Source organism: Borostomias antarcticus (genome assembly GCF_949987555.1).
Source record: "Borostomias antarcticus genome assembly, chromosome: 1".
Classification (NCBI taxonomy): Eukaryota; Metazoa; Chordata; class Actinopteri; order Stomiiformes; family Stomiidae; genus Borostomias; species Borostomias antarcticus.
The window spans coordinates 61,177,379-61,199,945 of NC_140234.1; the positions used below are offsets into that span (position 1 = coordinate 61,177,379).

A 22,567-nucleotide genomic window follows, 5' to 3' on the forward strand; every position below is an offset into this window, starting at 1 on the left:
GGTGCATGCTCTTAGAGAGCCAGTAGGAACTATGGCCATATGCTGTCCAGACAGCAGCTGTGGTGAGGAATAGATGTTTCAATAACCGCACCAAACAAACACCTTATTTCATACTGACAGGAAAGAGACCAAATGTGTCCAGGATGCAGAAGTTTGGTACTGTGTGTTATGCCTACAGGCAGGACAGGAAGAAGCTAGAGGCCAGGTCTGACAAGGGCATCTTTGTTGGCTATGACAAGAACAGTCCGGCCTACATGGTCTACTATCCTGACAGTAGAAAAGTGATGAAACACAGACTGGTGAAGTTTATGACCGACATGGTTGAGGGACAGCAGACTGACGTGTCTGATGATGATTTTGGTGTGCAGTATAGCACAACCATACTTGACCCTGACAGACTCAAGCAGAGTGAGATCCCAGAGGCTAGGCCAGGTCCAAGCCACATACAGACGGGTGAGGCCAAACAGGAAGCACATGAATCTCCACAGCGATATCCTGCTAGAGAGAGGAGGAAGCCAGACTTTTATGGAGTGGAGAGTGACCAGGCTCAGGTCAACATAGATTATTGCTATAGGATGGTTTGTAATGTACCTCAGACTTTCAGAGAAACTGTGACTTCATCCAACTCAAGTGAATGGGTAGATGCAATGGATGAAGAGATGAAATCTCTGAGGGACAATGACACATTCACTCTGACCACCTTACCTGAGGGTAAGAAAGCTGTGAGGGGTAGGTGGGTGTACAAGGCCCGTTATGTAGCCAAAGGATACAGTCAGGAGATGGGTGTAGATTATGGAGAAACGTTTTCACCTACTGCTAACCTGACCAGTGTTAGAGTTTTAATGCAGAAAGCTGCCCAGGAGGATCTAGTTTTGCATCAGATGGATGTTAAGACCGCCTATCTGCATGCACCTATTGATTGTGAGATTTACATGGAACAGCCAGAGGATTATGATGTGAAATCTCAGACAAATGACAAGATGGTCTGTAAACTGGAGAAGTCACTTTATGGGCTTAAGCAATCAGGTCGAAACTGGAACAAAATGTTGCATGACTATCTGTGTGAAAACATGTTTGTACAAAACCCAGCTGATCATTGTGTTTATGAAAGGGAAACAGAAAATGACAAGGTGATCATACTGATCTGGGTTGATGACTTGGTTATTGCTGCTAGTGATGAGAGAGCTTTAAAAGATGTAAAAGAGATGCTCACAGTAAAATTCCAGATGAAAGATCTAGGCAGACTGAAGAATTTTCTTGGTATCACTTTTGACCAGTGTGATGGATGTGTGACTATGTCACAGCAGAGTTATGTTGACAAACTGCTTGACAGGTTTAACATGCAAGATTGTAAACCTAGGTCAACACCTTGTGAACAGAAATTAAATTACACTGACGATGGAGAAAAGTTGACTGACCCTAGAAAATATAGAGAGGCAGTTGGTAGCCTAATCTACCTAACCTCATGCACTAGACCTGATCTGAGTTTTGTTGTTAGCAAACTGTCACAGTATTTCAGTGAACCAACAGAAGAGCAGTGGACAACTGTAAAGCATGTGTTCAAATATCTTAAAGGCACAAATGACAAAATGTTGTGTTACAGAAAATGTGACAAGGGCCTGAGATTGCTAGCATACAGTGATGCAGATTGGGCTACTGATGCAACTGACCGGCGTAGTACAACTGGCTACTGTATTAGCCTGAGTGAGAATGGTCCTTTGATTTCTTGGAAAACCAAGAAACAGCCAACTGTAGCACTTTCAACGTGTGAGGCAGAGTACATGGCATTAGCTGCCACTACACAAGAATGTCTGTACTTATCCCAATTGCTAGAACATCTTGATGATTGTCAGTATGATGTACCTATGATCTATGAAGACAACCAAGGTACAATTGCATTGGCTAGGAATCCTGTTAATAGACAGCGATGTAAACACATTGACATCAAATACCATTTTTTGAGATCAACTGTAAATGATTGTAAAGTATGTTTGGAGTATTGCCCAACAGATCAGAAGGTAGCTGACATGATGACAAAACCAGCTACTAAAGTTAAGCTACTTACATTCTCCAAGTTCCTGTTTGGGTGATAGCCAGGCATAGGTGAAGTTGGTTTGTATAGTGTTCTTGTTGTTTGTTTTTTTTTGTATAATAATGTGTGAGCATGTGGGGGTGTTAATTGGTCAACTGATTGTGTGCTCCCAATTATTGATGATGAGACCCAGGTGTGCTGTGTCATGTGGCCACTGAGCCTACAGGTATATATCACCAATGCTCATGTGCAAATAAATTGATTGAGTGTTTCACCAGCATCCTGTCTCCACATTGTTTCTACCCTACATTCAAACTCATTCCTGTTGACACTCATTATCACCACATCTATCTATCTGCTTCATGCATGACAAACTAGCTGGGGTGTGAAACATTTTTGGGCCGTCTTCCTAATTGCAGAGTAACTGCAGCTGTGCTCAATCAGTGGCCAATCAATCAATCAATCTGTCCGGATGTACTGTAGTCCTAGGCAGGGGTTAGGTGGGGTTGCCAATAGGAACTCCTCTGATTGGTGGAGGTGGATGGGATGAGGACAGAATCAATTTGACAGTATTTGAGATATTGTATAATTCTGAAAAATGTCACACGACACGACATGTCATTGAAATGTCATTTTTCAACGTTGAATTTGGCTTGAGCCAAGGAATCCAACGGTACATAATTTTTGAAAATCGGACATACGGGTCAAAAGTAGCGTGTGCATAAACGCACCTCCAACTTTGACACGTTGGTGGTGCTAGAGTGTTCATGATGACGGCATGAGACTTGATGACAAGACTCAGGGGACTATCATTAACTTTTTACCATACGGCTCTATGGGATGCTATTGACTGCAATGGCAGAAGAAGCGGAATAATAAGAAAAAGGTCCAAACACAATAGATGCCTCGCAGCTTCACTGCTTGGCCCCCAAATACAAGAGGGGCCGGCAGCTGAGGCCCCTAATAAGATGTGAGGCCGCCCTGCCCCTAATGAGATGTGAGGCCGCCCAGCCCCTAATGAGATGTGAGGCCGCCCAGCCCCTAATGAGATGTGAGGCCGCCCAGCCCCTAATGAGATGTGAGGCCGCCCAGCCCCTAATGAGATGTGAGGCCACCCAGCCCCTAATGAGATGTGAGGCCGCCCAGCCCCTAATGAGATGTGAGGCCGCCCAGCCCCTAATGAGATGCTTAACCCTCACACTCTCACTCGGGCACAAAGAGGAGAGTCCCTCTCTGGAATGTTTGAATAGGAACTATTCCCAGCTTGCACCTTCAGTGGACATTTGCAATATCAACTCTGCAACAAAGGGTTGTTTGTTTGTGAGAACGTGGAACAGAAAGTAAAAGACCAAAATGAATTGTTTACAAAGTTGAGGTTACACAGGTTTTTGGTTCCTATTTCAGATTGCAAAACTGATGTCACAGGCGTTGTTGCAGAAGTTCCTCAAAAAGCTCACATGCTGTAGAGGGGTTTCTGTGGGCAACATCCAGTAAGATCAAGGACATTTTTAAGTTATGTTACTATAACTGTACTAAGTACACATTCCCTATTTTCCTGATATGATGATTGAATTATGCACTTTAATTTACAGTTCAATGTTTGAAACAATTCCAATTGCATCTAACACTAACATCAACATATCTTTGAAATACCATATAGATAGTGTGATACAGTAAGCATACTGTAATATCTCAGAACTACCTCAGGCTGGTCCTTTACATGTAACCCTAACCCTTAGGATTCCAGTTCAGACGGTTAACCAGGTTATGTTTTGTAATGTTGTGTAATGTTGTGTAGTGTGTGTAATGTTGTGTAGTGTTGTGTAGTGTGTGTAATGTTGTGTAGTGTGTGAGGAGCGCTAACGTACCCAACACAGAGGAACCTCCCACTAGAACTGACTGAGCTTTAAAAGCGCTCTTCCCTCTCAGATCACCGGTGGACCCGACCAGCTCAACATCTCAGATCACCGGTGGACCCGACCAGCTCAACATCTCAGACATGGAGGTTTACATCAGACATGTGGGACTGTTGGGCTACGAGAAACGATTCTACCCCAGTCAGCACTACGTAAGAGGATGTTCAATTACTACATTATCACTTCAGCTAAATGAGATAGAAAAGATAGCTAAGCATTTTAGAACTCATATTTCTGCCTTCTTTGTTGATCAGGTCTACATGCTGATGGTCAAATGGAGTGACCTGTCAGAGAAGCTGATCTACAGGAGATACCCGGAGATCCACATCTTTCACGTACGTCTCTCCCTCCAATTAACATCCCAAAGATAAAAAGAAAAAAATCAGCAGTTAAGCAGTTAAAATGGTTGGATTTATTTTGTTTTCGTATCCACCTCAATTACAGAAAAAACAGTCTTTTGAATTGATTAGTGTACAGAAAGTCAGTTTTTTTTAGGAATTGTTTGGGTTCCAGAAATCCCTGAAGGAGATGTTCCCCATCGAAGCAGGTGAAATCGACAGGAAGGACCGGGTCATCCCTACTCTCCCAGGTAAGGGTACTTACTTATTACTATACTCTCCCAGGTAAGGGTACTTACTTATTACTAGTATATTTAGTATATTAGTGTACACTGCATTCTATACTCCTTTTCTGCATTCTAGAGTGTATATCTCTTTTTTTACATTTTAGTCATTTAGTGCTTGAGTTTGGGGTTCATGTTGCGGGTTAGTAGTCTATATCATATGCTTGAGTTTGGGGTTCATGTTAATGGGTTAGTATTCTATATCATATGCTTGAGTTTGGGGTTCATGTTAATGTTAATAGTTAGTAGTCTATATCATATGCTTGAGTGAACCTGTTTTGTACAAGGAAACACCTGTTGCAATCCAGATGGGGTAAATCACTTCTCCTTTCATGTTCAATGTAACTTGTGAACCATAGCGTACACGCCTCTGGTACACATTTAGAAAATCTTCCGTTCGAAATCTTCTGCTGACATGAGTTTCGAAATGGTTGTCTACTATACAACTATAGATTCTTTATTTTGCAAGTAGCCTTCAGCTTGAGTGTGAATGTTCAGAAGCACAGTAGTGGATTTTTTATTTTAATTTCAGTTCTGTGTCTAGCGTTGCAGGTGGAAGGTTGCAGGTGTTTTTCATACACATGCAGGACTTTCCCTGGTCAGACACACAAGCTGGTTTACTTAGAGACGTGATGCAACAAGGGGAAGGAAAGTTGCTTAAAGACCTCAGTGTGCTTGTGTTTGCAAGGCTGGAGGTTTCTTAAAGACCTCAGTGTGCTTGTGTTTGCAAGGCTGAGGTTTCTCCAGTGTGTCTCCGCTACCACAGCTGTAGTTTCAGTTGTGTTATCAGCTGTCAGTTATTAAAGGAGTAGTAAAGGGAACATGCATGTTTAGCCCTGTTTTAAGGTTACTTATGATCATATACATTGGTTCAGATCAAAACGTTGACAAAACTAGCACTTTTGAGAAAGTCTGATAATTGCTCTCCCACCGTTTTGGTCATAGAATGGATGGTAACATGTTTTTGAAAAATCTTTCAAAAACATGTTAAACTCTCGATTTCAAAGACAGACTGGGCTGGCAGTCTTCAGCCCAGTTGACTAAAGTAAAAGCCTTACTTTTTTTGAACCCCTGGTCTTGTGTACTTCTTGACGTGTTTTGAGACTAGGCCTACCAAAGCCTGACACCTGGACAACCAACCTCTCATGGTATCACAAAATCTATAATGAGTTGTGAAAGTAGACTGTATAACTGTCCTGATATTTTAGGCTTGTTAGTCCAAACTGAATGTGTGTATGGTGCAGCTGGCATGTTGGTCTGGGTGGGGCTTAGAGGCCAGGAGGGGCCTCACTCTGAACCTGCGGGGCAGTGTGGGCAGGGGGCCCGGGTGGTGTTAGCGGTGCTTGTTGCCAGGCAGACTAGAGACGTCAGAGTGCTTGTATGTCTTCCTTGTGTGTGATGGGGAGAACCGGGACAATAAACCACCTTTGCTCAAGTGCTGCTGAGCCTTTCGTCATCGTTGGTTAGAATCAGTCTTTGGACTCACTTTACGTGACTCTCTCCCAGTGACTTTCCTGCTTTTGACCTTTTGACCTGTTCTCAGCACCCAGATGGTTGGACAGCCAGAGGTCCACGGAGACCAGGCAGAGCACTCTGTCTGAATACTGCCAGGCCCTCATCAACCTGCCCCCCAAGATCTCCCGCAGTCGGCTGGTCTGCGGCTTCTTCAGCGTCCGCCCGGAGGATGAGAGCCCACCTGCTTCACACCCGTCAGTTCAGTCTCACACAACCACCCAGCCGGACGCCACTCTGGCTTTCCCTCGCCATGTGAGGCTTGTATGGATGTGTGACCCGTCCGCTCTGCTTCCTTTGTAGAATCAAAAGAAATGAGACTTTTCTGGCATCCAAGGACACTTCCAGAGGCACCATGTCTGGTAAGACCCACTTGTCCAAACATGGTATAGGTTACTGTATGTCTTGTGTATGGGTTGTTGTTGTTGTTGTTGTTCCAGTTATGAATGAGATATTTGATCATTCCCTTTTCTACTCTATGGTGTAGAGATATCTGGCCCTATCTTATTGGACACATACAGGGTGGTGGCCGACTTCAGCCAGACATCGAAGCATGAGATCGATCTGCACACTGGAGACTTAGTGGAGATTGTGGAGAAAAACCCCAACGGTAAGGTCCAACAAAACCAGTGGTAAACGTGGATGTACAACAGCTATAACACACAGAGGGAGAGTTCTGGATACTGCTTTGTGGAGTTGATAGTTGCCTGTAAAATATGCTTGTGCTCATAAAAGTGATTCTGCTCATGAATATTGAGGAGTGTTGTGACGTGTTTGGACCTGTGTGTCCCGGGCCTCAGGCTGGTGGTTCTGCCAGTATGAGTACAAGCGGGGCTGGGTCCCAGCCACCTACCTGGAGCCCCTGGACGGGCCGGAGGAGCCTGAGGAGGCCGAGCCCGACTACGCCGGTGAGTCTCCGGGTCAACCAGCCGCTCACAACTACACCCACACTACACCCACACTACACCAACACTACACCAACACTACACCAACACTACACCAACACTACATCAACACTACACCAACACTACACCAACACTACACCCACACTACACCCACACTACACCAACACTACACCAACACTACACCAACACTACACCCACACTACACCAACACTACACCAACACTACACCCACACTACACCAACACTACACCAACACTACACCAACACTACACCAACACTACACCAACACTGAGGGCTGGGAACCGCTTGAGTGTTTCAGAACTACACCCACACTGAGGGCTGGGCGAAGGAACCGCTTGAGTGTTTCAGAGGTTTGTCTGTTTACCAGTGGAATTCCTGCCCCTGCAGGAGAAATCTACATCACCACTAAGGCCTACAGCGCCGTGGCGGAGGACGAGCTCACGGTGGCCTCAGAGGAAACCGTGGCGGTCATTCACAAGCTTCTGGACGGCTGGTGGGTGGTCAGGTATGTATATATATATATATAGGTATATATAACGGGTGGGTGGTCAGGTATGGAGCATAACGGCTCTCTCACAAGCTTCTATTTGTTTTTTTATTTGATGGTTTAATGTACACTAGTTATTCAACACTGTTCCCCTGGCCCATTTTTTAAAATGTGACACTGTAGGTGACCCTGTAGGTAACGTTGTTGTTTCTGAGTGTTGGTTTGATGTCTTGGACAGGAAAGGAGAGGAGACGGGGTTCTTCCCCTCCATGTTCCTCCACCCAACAGGAGAGAAGAGGGAGGTCATGTCCAAACTCCAGAGAGAAACTCCGCCTCCCCGACGGTACGTGAGTCGATCTCTCACCGTAATGAGCTCCAGGAAACCAGCCAGATGGAAACAGTTAACATGTCTCTCACCTACAACTGTGCACGCGCTCTGAATGTCGAAACGCAGAAGGACACATCAATGCCATCGTTCCCACCTAAGGACATGACTAACTTCAACACGGTCGGATGATTGGACACATGACCTCGACATACTCTGTCTAATCTATGTCTAATCTACAGTGTTCATTGTGATCAAACTACCTCAACAAGTCATCTGATCTATGCTGTGAAATATAACAACTATAAGTAATAATAATTTTACTCACAACGCACCTAACCTCGATACTAACCTATAAGAGTCGTAACCTTTAGATCAAGCACCAAACACCTCTCCTGATATCTCCTCTGGTCGTAGGTCTACGATCCGCAACGCTAAGAGCATCCACAGCAAGAGACGCGAGGGGATCAGCCAGGACACGTACCGCCGGAACAGCAAGCGCTTCCTCCAGCAGAGAGGCGGCCAGCCCAGCCGGGTCCACAAGTCCTCCAGACCGCCCTCCAACTCCCCGCTGGTAGAGAGGAAGAACGATGGTGGGGAGGACCAGGATCTGCCCTTTATAGGACCAGGATCTGCCCTTTATAGGACCAGGATCTGCCCTTTATAGGACCAGGATCTGCCCATTATAGGACCAGGATCTGCCCTTTATAGGACCAGGATCTGCCCATTATAGGACCAGGATCTGCCCATTATAGGACCAGGATCTGCCCATTATAGGACCAGGATCTGCCCATTATAGGACCAGGATCTGCCCATTATAGGACCAGGATCTGCCCATTATAGGACCAGTATCTGCCCATTATAGGACCAGGATCTGCCCTTTATAGGACCAGGATCTGCCCTCATCCTCTCTGTCTGGGGTTCAATCTGCCCTCATCCTCTCTGTCTGGGGTTCAATCTGCCCTCATCCTCTCTGTCTGGGGTTCAATCTGCCCACATCCTCTCTGTCTGGGGTTCAATCTGCCCTCATCCTCTCTGTCTGGGGTTCAATCTGCCCTCATCCTCTCTGTCTGGGGTTCAATCTGCCCTCATCCTCTCTGTCTGGGGTTCAATCTGCCCTCATCCTCTCTGTCTGGGGTTCAATCTGCCCTCATCCTCTCTGTCTGGGGTTCAATCTGCCCTCATCCTCTCTGTCTGGGGTTCAATCTGCCCTCATCCTCTCTGTCTGGGGTTCAATCTGCCCTCATCCTCTCTGTCTGGGGTTCAGCTCCCCTGCACACCCCCATGAGGCCACAGGGGTTCAGTGTTCTCTGATGATGCTGTTGTGGGGTTGTGTGTGACCCTTAGTTGCATGTAGATGCACACAGCTCTCTCTGGGGTCATTTAAGGGAAAATGTCCCAATACTGGTCTGGGGTCAGTTATGCATTTTATTTTTATATTGTTTTAAAATCATATAAATTTGGACATTGGGCAATCTGAGCCCTTAGATCCAAGTGTAAGTGTAACTTTTTTCTTTCTTTCTTCTTGGATATGAATGTTTGACCTCTTCCTTTCAGGCAACGTCTCTAAGCCAGCGGGCTCCAGAGTGGAGGACAAGGAGAAGAAGAGGACTCCTAGCGTCCCCCCTCGGCCCAGTCCTGAGCTCATCATGGAGCGCTGCACGGAGAACACGCGCAGGAGGGTCAGCGTGCGCAAGACCAGCTCAGACTCGGATCAGCAGAGCTAGGCCAGGCAGCAGCGTAGAGCAAGCACAAGACCAGCTCATACTCGGACCAGCAGAGCTAGGCCAGGCAGCAGCGTAGAGCAAGACCAGCTCAGACTCGGACCAGCAGAGCTAGGCTTGGCAGCAGCGTAGAGCAAGACCAGCTCAGACTCGGACCAGCAGAGCTAGGCCCTGCAGCAGCGTAGAGCAAGGCCAGCTCAGACTCGGACCAGCAGAGCTAGGCCAGGCAGCAGCGTAGAGCAAGCACAAATACAGCATCCGATACTGAAGATAGGGAAGCCTTGTGTGTTAGCATGCCTCTAGGGAAGCCTTGTGTGTTAGCATGCCTCTAGGGAAGCCTTGTGTGTTAGCATGCCTCTAGGGAAGCCTTGTGTGTTAGCATGCCTCTAGGGAAGCCTTGTGTGTTAGCATGCCTCTAGGGAAGCCTTGTGTGTTAGCATGCCTCTAGGGAAGCCTTGTGTGTTAGCATGCCTCTAGGGAAGCCTTGTGTAGATGTGCAGACATACTCCTGTAAAGTGTCTATTTTCTCATCATGCCATTACAATTTAATGTTTTAAAACTCTTTTTGATGTGCGTAAGCTTGGAGCACATGACGTATCTGTGAGAGGGAGTATAAGCTTTATTAGCCTGTTTAATAAAGACAAATGCACACAAATACTGTGTTTTTTGTCCCTGATGTATTATACCATGCCTTTATACTCGATACTGTTTGACTGCTGGATGGGCATTACATGTGTTCCCCTGACCTTTCACCTTTCAATGCTTCCAAGCCTGTATGTTATTACCATGGATGTATTAATAGAAAGGAAGGTTATTACCCTCCAGACCAGTAGGTGGCCTCGCTCCTCTTGCGTTGGTTGAACGCTACTTTGGTCAAAAAGTAAAACACATCCATGGGTCAAAGGGGAAATGCGTAACTGTCATGGCCGCCTCCATTGCGAACACATTACTATCAACTGAAATGCTTTCGATATTAGTTTATCGTTCTCAAAGTCATCTGAATATCACACAGTTTATATGGGCATTTCCGGATCTAGCTAATGCTAACTAACACACATTAAGGAACAGACATCTTCGTTCTGGAGAGAACGGTTCCAGCTGCGTAACTGAGTAGGTGAGCAGAGTAACTGAGTACGCGCTCTCTTCTTCCTGGATAGCTGAGATAGACAAGTTATACTCCCACTTTGTCCAACTTAAAACGTTGCGACTTTGCACATAGGACTAAGCATTCGTTTTGGACTGTCTGGTGAGCTATCTGACCCTTCAGGACCTACCGAGCCTGGTTGTTCCAGGATGGCGCTGCTGTGCGTCCGCCAGGGTTTCCGCCTGGGAGCCCGAGGATATGCGTCTCCCAGCGGGGTGTCCAGACCAGGCGTGTCCAGGGTGTCCAGACCAGGCGAGCGGAAGGACGCGGGTCCCAGCGGGGTGTCCAGACCAGGCGAGCGGAAGGACGCGGGTCCCAGCGGGGTGTCCAGACCAGGCGAGCGGAAGGACGAGGGGCCCAGCGGGGCGTCCAGACCAGGCGAGCAGAAGGACGCGGGTCCCAGCGGGGTGTCCAGACCAGGCGAGCGGAAGGACGAGGGGCCCAGCGGGGCGTCCAGACCAGGCGAGCGGAAGGACGAGGGGCCCAGCGGGGTGTCCAGACCAGGCGAGCGGAAGGACGAGGGGCCCAGCGGGGTGTCCAGACCAGGAGCTGGAGGATATGCGTCTCCCAGCGGGGTGTCCAGACCAGGCGAGCGGAAGGACGCGGCGCCCAGCGGGGTGTCCAGACCAGGCGAGCGGAAGGACGCGGCGCCCAGCGGGGTGTCCAGACCAGGCGAGCGGAGGGACGAGGGTCCGGTGTTCCAGTACGTGGGGAAGCACAGGAAGGCCAACCACAAAGTGTTCGTGTGGGGCTTCAGCTACACTGGCGCTCTGGGCATCCCCAGCTTTGTGGTTCCTGACAGCGGCAGGAAAAAGCCCAGAAAATACCAGCTCACCCCTTACCGCCTCGAGACAGAGCAGCAGGTGAAGCACCGGGGCATTTTTATTAGTAATGAACACATCTGGCGGTGAACGGTTAAAATGTTTATGTAGTGGAGGAGGAGCCACATGAACATTCAAGCCCAGGCAAGGGTGTCAGCATTTGCATAGTCAATGACTGACTTCTCTTTTGGTCTCTCTCTCCGTAGATCTCCTCTGCTGCCTGTGGGTATGGGTTCACTCTCCTCTCCTCCAACACGAAGGACCTCACCAAGGTGTGGGGCATGGGCCTCAACAGAGACTCCCAGCTGGGCTTCCAACGCACCCAGCGAGACCGCTGTAAGGGTTAGGGTTAGGGTGCACGGCTTCGAGCTACGTCTCTCCCCCAATCAGCACTCATTTCTGGTCGGCTACGCAGCACATGAACCAGGAGAAAGGGAGCATAGCAATAAATAAAAGTTATGAATTATTAACGTGGTGTGGAGGCTGCAGAGCTGTTGATTTTCACTCTCTCTAGCTCGTCCTCAGCAGCGTTTCAATAAGATTCCTGCCCTCTTATATTAATATGATAAGACTCCCAGCCTTGTTGACTAGGTGTGAATGATCCTAAATGTCCAGCACCTCTGCCCCCCTCTCTGTCCCTCTAGATAAGAGCTATGACTACGTGCTGGAGCCGTCCCCGGTGGCGCTGCCCCTCGCCCAGCCCCAGGACACCCGGGTGCTGCAGGTGGCCTGCGGACGCGCCCACTCCCTGGTCCTGACCGACTCAGAGGGAGGTAAGACCAGCAGGATCCTGCCCACTCCCTGGTCCTGACCGACTCAGAGGGAGGTAAGACCAGCAGAATCCTGCCCACTCCCTGGTCCTGACCGACTCAGAGGGAGGTCAGACCAGCAGAATCCTGCCCACTCCCTGGTCCTGACCGACCTGGTCCTGACCGACTGGTTGGCGTGGTGGTGTTTGATAGAGCACTACAGCGTAGCCACAACCTGAGCAAACTGTTTATCCAGGAGCTGCTTGTCTAACAGGCGTCGCTGCATCGCTGGGGTGAATTCTTCCATGCTATTTCATGTACTAGTATTTTACCTCGGACTGCTTTAAGCTAGGCTATACTAACAGCAGTCAAGACATCACATCATGCCTCCTCATTAACATTTTAGAGATTAAATGTGAGCAGCCATTCATGTTGAAAATATGATTGATCCAGTCCACTGTTTTTAGGAGATCCCCAAGAGTTCAAGTGTAATTTAAAACCCAGACTGTTTGCTGTTTGCAGAAATAGGTTCCATGCCATGTTATTGGTATTATTATTAGGGGCCTCAATCTGCATGGTAGGTCAATTAACCTGAAGGTGGCGCTACAGCAACAGTCTAAAGTTTAAAACTTTAAAAAAAATCATAATAAATCAGCCATAGGTGCTATCACTGTAAAACCACCATGTGAACGTAGTCCCAAGTGAGACAAAACTTTCATACGCTTTGACCTTGCAGGAATTTTGAAGTCCATCACACTGATTTTTTCATAAACTGTAAAACCTATCAAACCTATCTCCTCCAACATTTTTGTTCAATTGACACCGAAATGTATCTACTGTATCTTCAGACTGTCCTTACCAAACGATCCTCACAGATTTTTGAAATATGAAAAATGTAGCCCACAGCACTTCAAAAGGTTTTATTGTTAACAGTTCTGTATACAATTACTACGAATTCTCGCCAAATCAATGTCTGATCATCTTCATAAAAAGTGACAACATTAACAACATATCCAAGATGTAGTGAGATTTTTTTTCAGAATTTTATGTCAAAAATTTTAATTTTTACAGCATTCTAAATTATACCCTCAAACAGTCAATGGAAAAGAACATATCTAAATCTAACTCCTCCCACATTTTTTTTTCAATTGCAACCAAAATGCACACAGTGCATCATCAGACAGCCCACACCAAACGATCCTGACAGATTTCTCGCTCAATAAATGCCCAATGTTCATGAAAAATCAGGGCAAAATTGTCATGACATGGTAGATTGAATTTAATGAATTTTTGAAAATATGTTTAATTCCGTCCTCTGAAACCAACACTTCATACAGAAAAAACTACATTACCCACAATCCAACGCAAGCTCCACCAATTGGAGACATCGCTGTTGGCAACCCTACCCAGCCCCCGCCGAGGATTACAATGACAATTGATTGATTTGCCACTGACTGAGCACACAGCTGCTGAAGTTAATGTTCAATTATGAAGAAAAGCAAACAAAACTGGTAAAAATGAATAAACATATCTCATCCCACATTTTTCAATCAATTAATACCAAACTTGCTACACTGGACCTTCTGACTGGTCATCAAAATCTATATCAAATATGGATATGCAATTAATATCATATCCAAAATAATTACAACTACATAGGCTTCTATGCCGGGGGGTTTTTTTTCAGACCAAATTTATATTAATCTACAATCTTCATGAACTTTCCAAGGTATGTAGTACAAGCAATTCTGATTATAGATCTGCCACCCAGGGGTGTCTAGTCCATTCCAAGGCCAAGCAGTGAGGAATTTAATTGATCCCCCCAAAAAAAATTCCACACAAAAAAGAATAAGGGGTATGTATGGCATTTTTTTTCAGACCAAATTTCTTTTCATCTACAATCTTCATGAACTTTCCAAGGTATGTAGTACAAGTCATTCTGATTATAGATCTGCCACCCAGGGGTGCCTAGTCCATTCCTAGGCCGAGCAGTGAGGAATTAAATTGATCCCCCCCAAAAATGTCCACCCCAAAAAAACATAAGGGGTATGTATGCCGTTTTTTTTTTTTTCAGACCAAATTTATATTAATCTACAATTTTCATGAACTTTCCAAGGTATGTAGTACAAGCAATTCTGATTATAGATCTGCCACCCAGGGGTGTCTAGTCCATTCCTAGGCCGAGCAGTGAGGAATTTAATTGATCCCCCAAAACAATTTCCACCCAAAAAAACAATAAGTGTGATAACTGTTCATGATTTGAATACAATTAATTTCATATTGCATTGGCACTGGTCCTGTGTCTTGGTTTCCTGTGCTCTCATGATCACTCTTCATCACTGCCAGGGCCGCCAGCCACCCTTATGTGTTTCTATGTCTCTCTCCCCATCTCTCTCTCTCTCCCCATCTCTCTCTCTCTGTCTCTCTCTCTCTCTGTCTCTCTCTCTCTCCCTCTCTCTCTCTCTCCCTCCCTCTCTCTCCCTCTCTCTCCCCCATCCCAGTATTCAGTCTGGGGAATAACGCCTATGGCCAGTGTGGGAGAAAGATAGTGGAAGATGAAATCTACAGGTGTGTCTCTAGAATGCCTGCACACAGACACATGCACACGCACACACACACAGACGCACACAGACGCACACACACACGGACGCACACACATACACCGACACACACACACGCACACACAGATCATTAAGCCAATGTGATCCTGTGGATGGAGTGTTAAACCTGTGTCTACTGCTGTCATGCCACTGTTGTGTGTTGAGTCATGCAAATGACTCACACTGTAAAATGAATGGAGCGGATGGAGGAATATTCACCTTCCAGGAACTCCAGTCCAGCATTTAATCAACCCTTGGCTTGAACAGCACACATATTAATACAATCCTCTTAGAGTTTATTTTCACATCTTAGAGAAATGTGCTACTTAGAGAGAATGATTTCAGGGACTTGAGCTGTTTGCATCGGACCTTGAGTGAAGTGGGTGTTCATGTAGAACGGCTGATAAACAGGAGGGAGATGGGAAGATGAGGCGACCTTTTCTGGTGAGACAGTCCTCCATGTATGACAGATTTATTACTGTCCTCTCTCTCTCTCCCCCCCTCTCTCTCTCTCCCTCTCTCCCCCTCTCTCTCTCCCTCTCTCTCTCCCTCTCTCTCTCTCTCTCTCTCTCCCCCCCTCTCTCTCTCTCTCTCTCTCCCTCTCTCCCCATCTACCTCCCTCTCTGTCACAGCGGTAGTCACGTCATTCACAAGATGGAGGGCTTCGACAGCCCAGTGACCCAGGTGAGTCGAGCCTCCTCCTCTCTCTGACGGCCACAGGCAGTGATGTATATTGAAATGTGATTTACAGTGTTTTTCAGCCTTGCCCTACATAAGCACCCAACGGGCATCTTCCCACTGAAAAGGAGTTCTGTTCTCTCTGGTGGGCTTGCTTGATGACTCATGCCTGCAGATCCTCATCTGTCCTGTAGGTGGCGTGTGGGCAGGACCACAGCCTGTTCCTGACTGAGACGGGCAAGGTGTTCGCCTGTGGATGGGGGGCCGACGGACAGACTGGTATGGAGGTGGACCTGATGCAAACACACACACACACACACACACACACAATACCCAGCATCCTCTGAGGAACACACACACACACACACACACACACACACACTAGTAAAGTTAATGTTACCTGTTCCAAATGAACTGAGTCAGTCCTGCTGTTTCATTGTGTACTGTAGATATCTGTAAGCAGTTTATCTCTAAGCAAGATTATGCAAGTTTACTCAGTAAACAGCTTTGATAGAAGTCAAGCCGCAGTGTAAACTAGACCTGGTGCTCAGAGAGCACAGACCTCCGCCCCTGAACGCATTTCATGGCTCTGTGCCAAAATGGAAGGGCTTTCTAAACGGTCCCATGCTGCACCCCTCCACTGAGTTTCATGAAAAGCAGTCTGGTAGTTTGTGTTTAATCCTAGTCCAAAAAATGAATGGAGGTGAATGGGTGGCTGTATTTGGCCGGCTCTGTGGCGCCCCCCTCAGGTCACAGCCATCGGGGGTCAGGGCGGTGAACTCCGGGCTCTCCCCCCGCACACCCCAGTCCAAACCCATGTCTCTAGCACCCCCACACAGAGAGCTGGCTTCGTTCTAGGTTGTTTTCATTCGTGGATCCGGTCCGTGATTCAGATCTGCTTCAAAATGTGTCAGGTTCTGAGTTGGACCGTGCTCAACCCTTCTACCGAGTTTCCTGAAAATCGGTCCAGTAGGTTTTGCGTAATCATGCTAACAAACACACTGAACACATGACCTCTAGGAGGTAACGACATCTTTACTAGTCCTGAGACCTAATTTCACCAGCTCCTTCCCACCCTGTGCTCCTAGGTCTGGGCCAATGGGTTAGAGGGTTAGAGGGCTAACCCTAACCCTAACCCTGAGACCTCATCTCACCAGCTCGTTCCCACGCTGTGCTGCTAGGTCTGGGCGAATGGGTTAGAGGGTTAGAGGGCTAACCCTAACCCTAACCCTGAGACCTCACTTCACCAGCTCGTTCCCACCCTGCGCTCCTAGGTCTGGGCTAGAGGGTTAGAGGGTTAGAGGGCTAACCCTAACCCTAACCCTGACCCTGAGACCTCACTTCACCAGCTCGTTCCCACGCTGTGCTCCTAGGTCTGGGCCACCACCACGTGTCCCCCAGGCCGGTGGCGGTGGGAGGAGACCTGGCGGGCGTGGCGGTGGCGCAGGTGACCACCTACGGGGACTGCAGCCTTGCCGTGTCCAGGGAGGGGCAGCTCTACGGCTGGGGCAACTCTGAGTACCTCCAGCTGGCCTCCGTGTCCCAGGACACCCAGGTGAGACCACCAATCACATCCCTCCGTCTCCCAGGTGAGACCACCAATCACATCCCTCCGTCTCCCAGGTGAGACCACCAATCACATCCCTCCGTGTCCCAGGACACCCAGGTGAGACCACCAATCACATCCCTCCGTGTCCCAGGACACCCAGGTGAGACCACCAATCACATCCCTCCGTCTCCCAGGTGAGACCACCAATCACATCCCTCCGTCTCCCAGGTGAGACCACCAATCACATCCCTCCGTGTCCCAGGACACCCAGGTGAGACCACCAATCACATCCCTCCGTGTCCCAGGACACCCAGGTGAGACCACCAATCACATCCCTCCGTCTCCCAGGTGAGACCACCAATCACATCCCTCCGTCTCCCAGGTGAGACCACCAATCACATCCCTCCGTGTCCCAGGACACCCAGGTGAGACCACCAATCACATCCCTCCGTCTCCCAGGTGAGACCACCAATCACATCCCTCCGTGTCCCAGGACACCCAGGTGAGAAAGACCCCAGAGACACCGATCAAACTGGCATTACAAGCATCAAACATCACAAGCCTTTGCTTGGATGAGAGAACTTGCATATTATACCATATAGACTTTTGAATATAATGTATAATTATTATATAATTATATATATATATATATATATATATATATATATATATATATATGTATTGCTTGTAATATAATGTAGGTGCCAATATAATAAATTAGCTTAGCGGTTTTGCTAGCTATTGAAGAGATGTAGAATTGTGCTACTGTAGTTCATGTTTAGAGAGGAAAAGCTCCTCATCTGTGTATGTCTGTATGTCCTCTCTCAGGTCAGCGTCCCTCGTCAGCTTCCCCTGGGAGGGGTGGGCAAGGTGACCCAGGCTGCATGCGGAGGCACACAGGTGGCCATTTTGAATGGTGAGCACTGAAAAGTACTGTTGGAAAGGTTTGAGGGCCTCAACCATGTCTCTGTTTGAACAAGTACATCATCCACCATGCCGTCACACTACAGTCCAATATGACAGTCGCTGTTGGTTAGTTTGATTAAGATGACTAAGTCAAACTAATAGTGCTTTAGAGTAACGTGTGTTATTCATTACCCCTTAAGGAAAAAGGCTTTCGTCAGTGTAAAATGTGTGAATTGCAGTCTGAGGAAACATCCTGTCTGTCTTTGCAGAGCAAGGCATGGTGTTTGTGTGGGGCTATGGCATTCTGGGAAAAGGCCCTAATCTGTCAGAGTCCTGGACTCCTGAGCTGGTCCCTCCAACGCTGTTCGGACGCTCGGACTTTAACCCCTCGCTGGCCGTCTCCAGCATCCGCTGTGGACTCAACCATTTCGCTGCTGTGACAGGTGGGCCAACTTGTGGTTCTGGTCACGTGACGCGAGCCATGTTAGTCAAACCCAGATCCCATCCAAGAGACCATGTCCACATATAGGAGCTGATGCTCTGGGATCTGATATTACAACTGACAATGCTTTCATTTTGTGTAAGATGTGAAACCTACAAAAACTTCAGTCTGTTGATTGAATTTTACTTTTAGTTCACTATTCATATATCTCCTCTCCTCCAACACCAAGATATTATAATGGCCACTATGATGTGAAGAACGACTTATTGAGAGACCTGTTGTTTCTCCAGATCGAGGGGAGCTCTTTGTGTGGGGGAAGAATGTGAGAGGATGTCTGGGCATCGGGAAACAAGACGACCAGTACTTCCCATGGCGGGTGAGGGAGGCATCAGTTTATTATTCATGATTGTATTTAATTGTGTTTTTAAATGTATATTAGAAGAATCTGCGCCTTTGTTCACGCGATCCGTTTGTTGCGTTTTAGGTCACTGTGCCCGGTCACGTGGTGGACGTAGCGTGCGGGGTGGACCACATGGTGGCGCTAGTGAAGTCCCTCATCTGAGGCCCCCCTCCCCCACCGCGGTGACCCTGCCTCTGCCCCCCTCCCCCACCGCGGTGACCTTGCCTCTGCCCCCCTCCCCCACCGCGGTGACCTTGCCTCTGAATCACCGTTATACCCTAGATATTACAGTCATAGGGACAGAGCCAGCGTCTGACGATGGGGAGACCAGCAGAGCCTGTTCTGACTATGGGGAGACCAGCAGAGCCTGTTCTGACAATGGGGAGACCAGCAGAGCCTGTTCTGACGATGGGGAGACCAGCAGAGCCTGTTCTGACGATGGGGAGACCAGCAGAGCCTGTTCCCAGGATGAGAACCATGAAAGAGAAGGGACTCGCTTTCTAGCTTCTGAGGTTGAAAATGGATTACCAGGATCAATGGCTCTGCACTCCAGAGATCTGGTCACTGGTCTGAGATCTGGTCAGAGATCTGGTCACTGGTCAGAGATCTGGTCACTGGGGGAATTAACTATTCTGGACCTCGCTGTGGCTGGTTTTGTAAAGAGCACTTTGTATTGTCAGTAACCGTCATTTGCATTTAAATGAAATTATCAATTGCCAAGCTTCTAAGCAGCTCTGATGTTGTGTGCTGTGTCAGGTGGGTGCTGGGAGAGAGCATCTCCCTGTAGATGGATGTGGGAGAGAGCATCTCCCTGTAGAGGGATGTGAGAGAGGATCTCCCTGTAGATGGATGTGGGAGAGAGCATCTCCCTGTAGATGGATGTGAGAGAGCATCTCCCTGTAGATGGATGTGGGAGAGAGCATCTCCCTGTAGATTGGTGTGGGGGAGAGCATCTCCCTGTAGATGGATGTGGGAGAGAGCATCTCCCTGTAGATTGGTGTGGGGGAGAGCATCTCCCTGTAGATGGATGTGGGAGAGAGCATCTCCCTGTAGATTGGTGTGGGGGAGAGCATCTCCCTGTAGATGGATGCGGGAGAGAGCATCTCCCTGTAGATTGGTGTGGGGGAGAGCATCTGTCAGCTGCAATCACTGGAAGAACCTGAGCTGAGGCCAGCCAGTATAACGGCTGTTCAAACCACAGCGTCAGTCTAAGGCGCTACTATTTTGTGAATATCCATTTAATTGAACTTTGTATTTTCCAAGAAAAACTCATATGTTTTTAATGGCAGTTTCATGAGGAAAAGTCACAATTGCAGTAAATATTCGTACAACCTTGGAGCAACACAGTAGCGTTCAGCTAATAGTGTGACGAGCCTCTTTAACTCACTCTACGATCAGCCTGAGCAGAATCTCTCAGAATCAGACCCGTTTGCCAAGAGGTTGAACTATCCTGAGGTCAGTGTTACCATCTGTCCACCCTGGACTGCCCTGATGATCCATATGACTGCATCGACACTGGCTCTTCTCATCTGACCTCTGAACAAGCAAGAGGCTCCTTCCCTGCATGGTGATGTTCAAACTGAAAATGTCCTGCGATGCCCCCCACAAAGACACGTGTTTCTCTATAATGTTTGCATTGGTCAAATAATGACGATAAGGGACACCTCTTCTCCAGTGTCATGTCTTCTGTGTTCTCAGCTGCTCCTGTTTGCTGTAATTAGGCCTGAGTGGGAGGGGTCCCCTGACGGGGCTCTGGAGGGAGGGGTCAGTACCAGGTTATCAGGCCCTGGTTCATACAACAGAGGGTCAACACTCGGAATGAAAGGACCGACTATGGAGAGGAAATGATTATCTGGAAAGCTCAGGTAGAGAATACAGGCTTTATTGTTCATACCCATGTCAGACCACATCGTTATTGCACTGCAGGAACCCTCTTAAGAAATCGGTCAAATTAAAGTTGGCCAGGGAGACGCTCTGTTCTGCATCTTTCACTGCGCGCTGTCTTCCGAGAACGGTCACGCCTGCTTTGGTCAACGCCATCCTAGTGACACGGGAGCATTCAGGAGGAAAACACGGTATAGGAATGATTCCAACATTCTCCATCACAGTTTGTGGCTGATTCTGATCAATACAGTTAACTGGGGAACAAAGGCAATAACAGACATTTTATGCACATGACCATGGAGGAATTTCTTCCTTGTAAATGCCAATTGGTAAGAGGAGTACAGTCTGTCTTCATCCATGGTCCCCCAAGGCCCTTAGAACTCATTACATCCTAGTCCATCCTAGTCCATATCAGATGGAATCAATGTTAATCAACCAATCGTGTGAAAATTAAATTCAGTACTTGTCGAAAGCTTTGAAAGTTCCAAGTATCCATGGAATTACAATGGGATGAGATTAGTCATCGATGTTCATCCATTTTCTAATTTATATGAAAAGACACAACTAATTCATACACAACAGGCTGGATCGGGGAAAATGAAGGCAGTTTAACAGACGACAGAGGAACAGGTGAAAACCAAACAAGCCAAAAAAAAAGCAGGAAAAAAAAAAAGCTTTTTGTCTTTTGTTTTTAATCGTCAGATGAAATGTCACCTTTTTATGTTTTAACACTGATAAATACATGGTTTCTGCTACTCAAAGCTAACATGGTTTCTGCTACTCAAAGCTAACAGAAGAGCTTTTGCTTGGTGTGGAAAGAAAGAAACACCCACCCAATGCTTAAGACTGACTAAAGTACCCCCTTCTCAAGACTCCTTCAAGGGGTCAATACGTCTTCCCCGTGTTCACATCAGTCCAGTCAGTCAGGAGAGACCAGTAATAAAGTGCAGACTGTGGAGGGAGGAGGCTGAAGGCCTCAACAAACACCAGGGGGTTGGTTCAATAATCCAGCACTGCATCACATTCACAACGGAATAAATGACTAATATCCACCACCTCTCCTGCGCTCGGCTCAGCGCTGATCTGAGGGAAAGACTGGGGAAGTCAGGCAGTGGACGCCAAAAAAACAAAACTAAATCCAGGAAACGTTATTCCATAACAACCAAATATTATACTGTCACTAGTTTATATATAGCACACTTCAACTGTTTAGAGATGATATGATATAAACAATGGCTCAGTAATCCATCAATCACATGCCATGTAGGTCTTATCAGAATACAGTACATCAGCTTGGGACCAGGCCTTCCTGCTCAAAACAGATGAAAACCAGTGGTGACACATCTTGAGTGAGATCCTGGAAACTATTCACAATCCTTCAGCTTAATATAATCTTGAACCTTATTTCAAATGAGATCATTTCAGCTGTACTAATATTAAAATCTCATTCCACCCAGAACACTCTCTCTTTATCTCTACAGTGCAAGGCGTCTCTTCAGGCCTTGCATCTTGGCACTGATGAAACAACTAAGGAGCCACAACATGGGGATATCTGGGTAATAGTTTTTGTAGAGTACATTCTTTTTCCTTCCGCAGGAGGACAGGTAGCTAATACACGCTCGTTGCAGGAAAAGAAAGCATGAGAAACGTCGGGAGGGAAAGATCCAGCAGGGTAAACGAACGCAGACCTGTGGGTCGAGCTGTAGCCAGACGCAGACCTGTGGGTCGAGCTGTAGCCAGACGCAGACCTGTGGGTCGAGCTGTAGCCCGAACGCAGACCTGTGGGTCGAGGCAGCTGTAGCCAGACGCAGACCTGTGGTTCAGCTGTAGCCAGAACGCAGACCTGTGGGT

General features: G+C 47.4%; 2 protein-coding genes across 2 annotated transcripts; both read left to right on the forward strand.

Moving 5' to 3' along the window:
• Positions 1-4,031: 4,031 nt before the first annotated feature.
• ncf1 (neutrophil cytosolic factor 1) lies at positions 4,032-9,546 on the forward strand (the record flags this gene model as incomplete). Its single annotated transcript, XM_084437388.1, has 11 exons — positions 4,032-4,100; positions 4,203-4,283; positions 4,462-4,537; positions 6,114-6,279; positions 6,386-6,444; positions 6,570-6,692; positions 6,883-6,990; positions 7,395-7,512; positions 7,733-7,837; positions 8,237-8,412; positions 9,377-9,546. 11 exons carry the CDS (start codon positions 4,032-4,034, stop codon positions 9,544-9,546), a joined length of 1,251 nt encoding a protein of 416 aa, XP_084293514.1.
• A 993-nt stretch (positions 9,547-10,539) lies between these two features.
• On the forward strand, positions 10,540-20,462 carry rcc1l (RCC1 like). The gene is made up of 11 exons (XM_084441242.1): positions 10,540-11,550; positions 11,715-11,844; positions 12,153-12,281; positions 14,759-14,825; positions 15,490-15,541; positions 15,730-15,814; positions 16,909-17,090; positions 17,913-18,000; positions 18,260-18,433; positions 18,723-18,808; positions 18,917-20,462. The coding sequence occupies exons 1-11, from the start codon at positions 10,837-10,839 to the stop codon at positions 18,992-18,994; spliced, it is 1,785 nt and encodes a 594-aa protein (XP_084297368.1). The 5' UTR covers positions 10,540-10,836; the 3' UTR covers positions 18,995-20,462.
• The last annotated feature ends 2,105 nt before the right edge of the window (positions 20,463-22,567 follow it).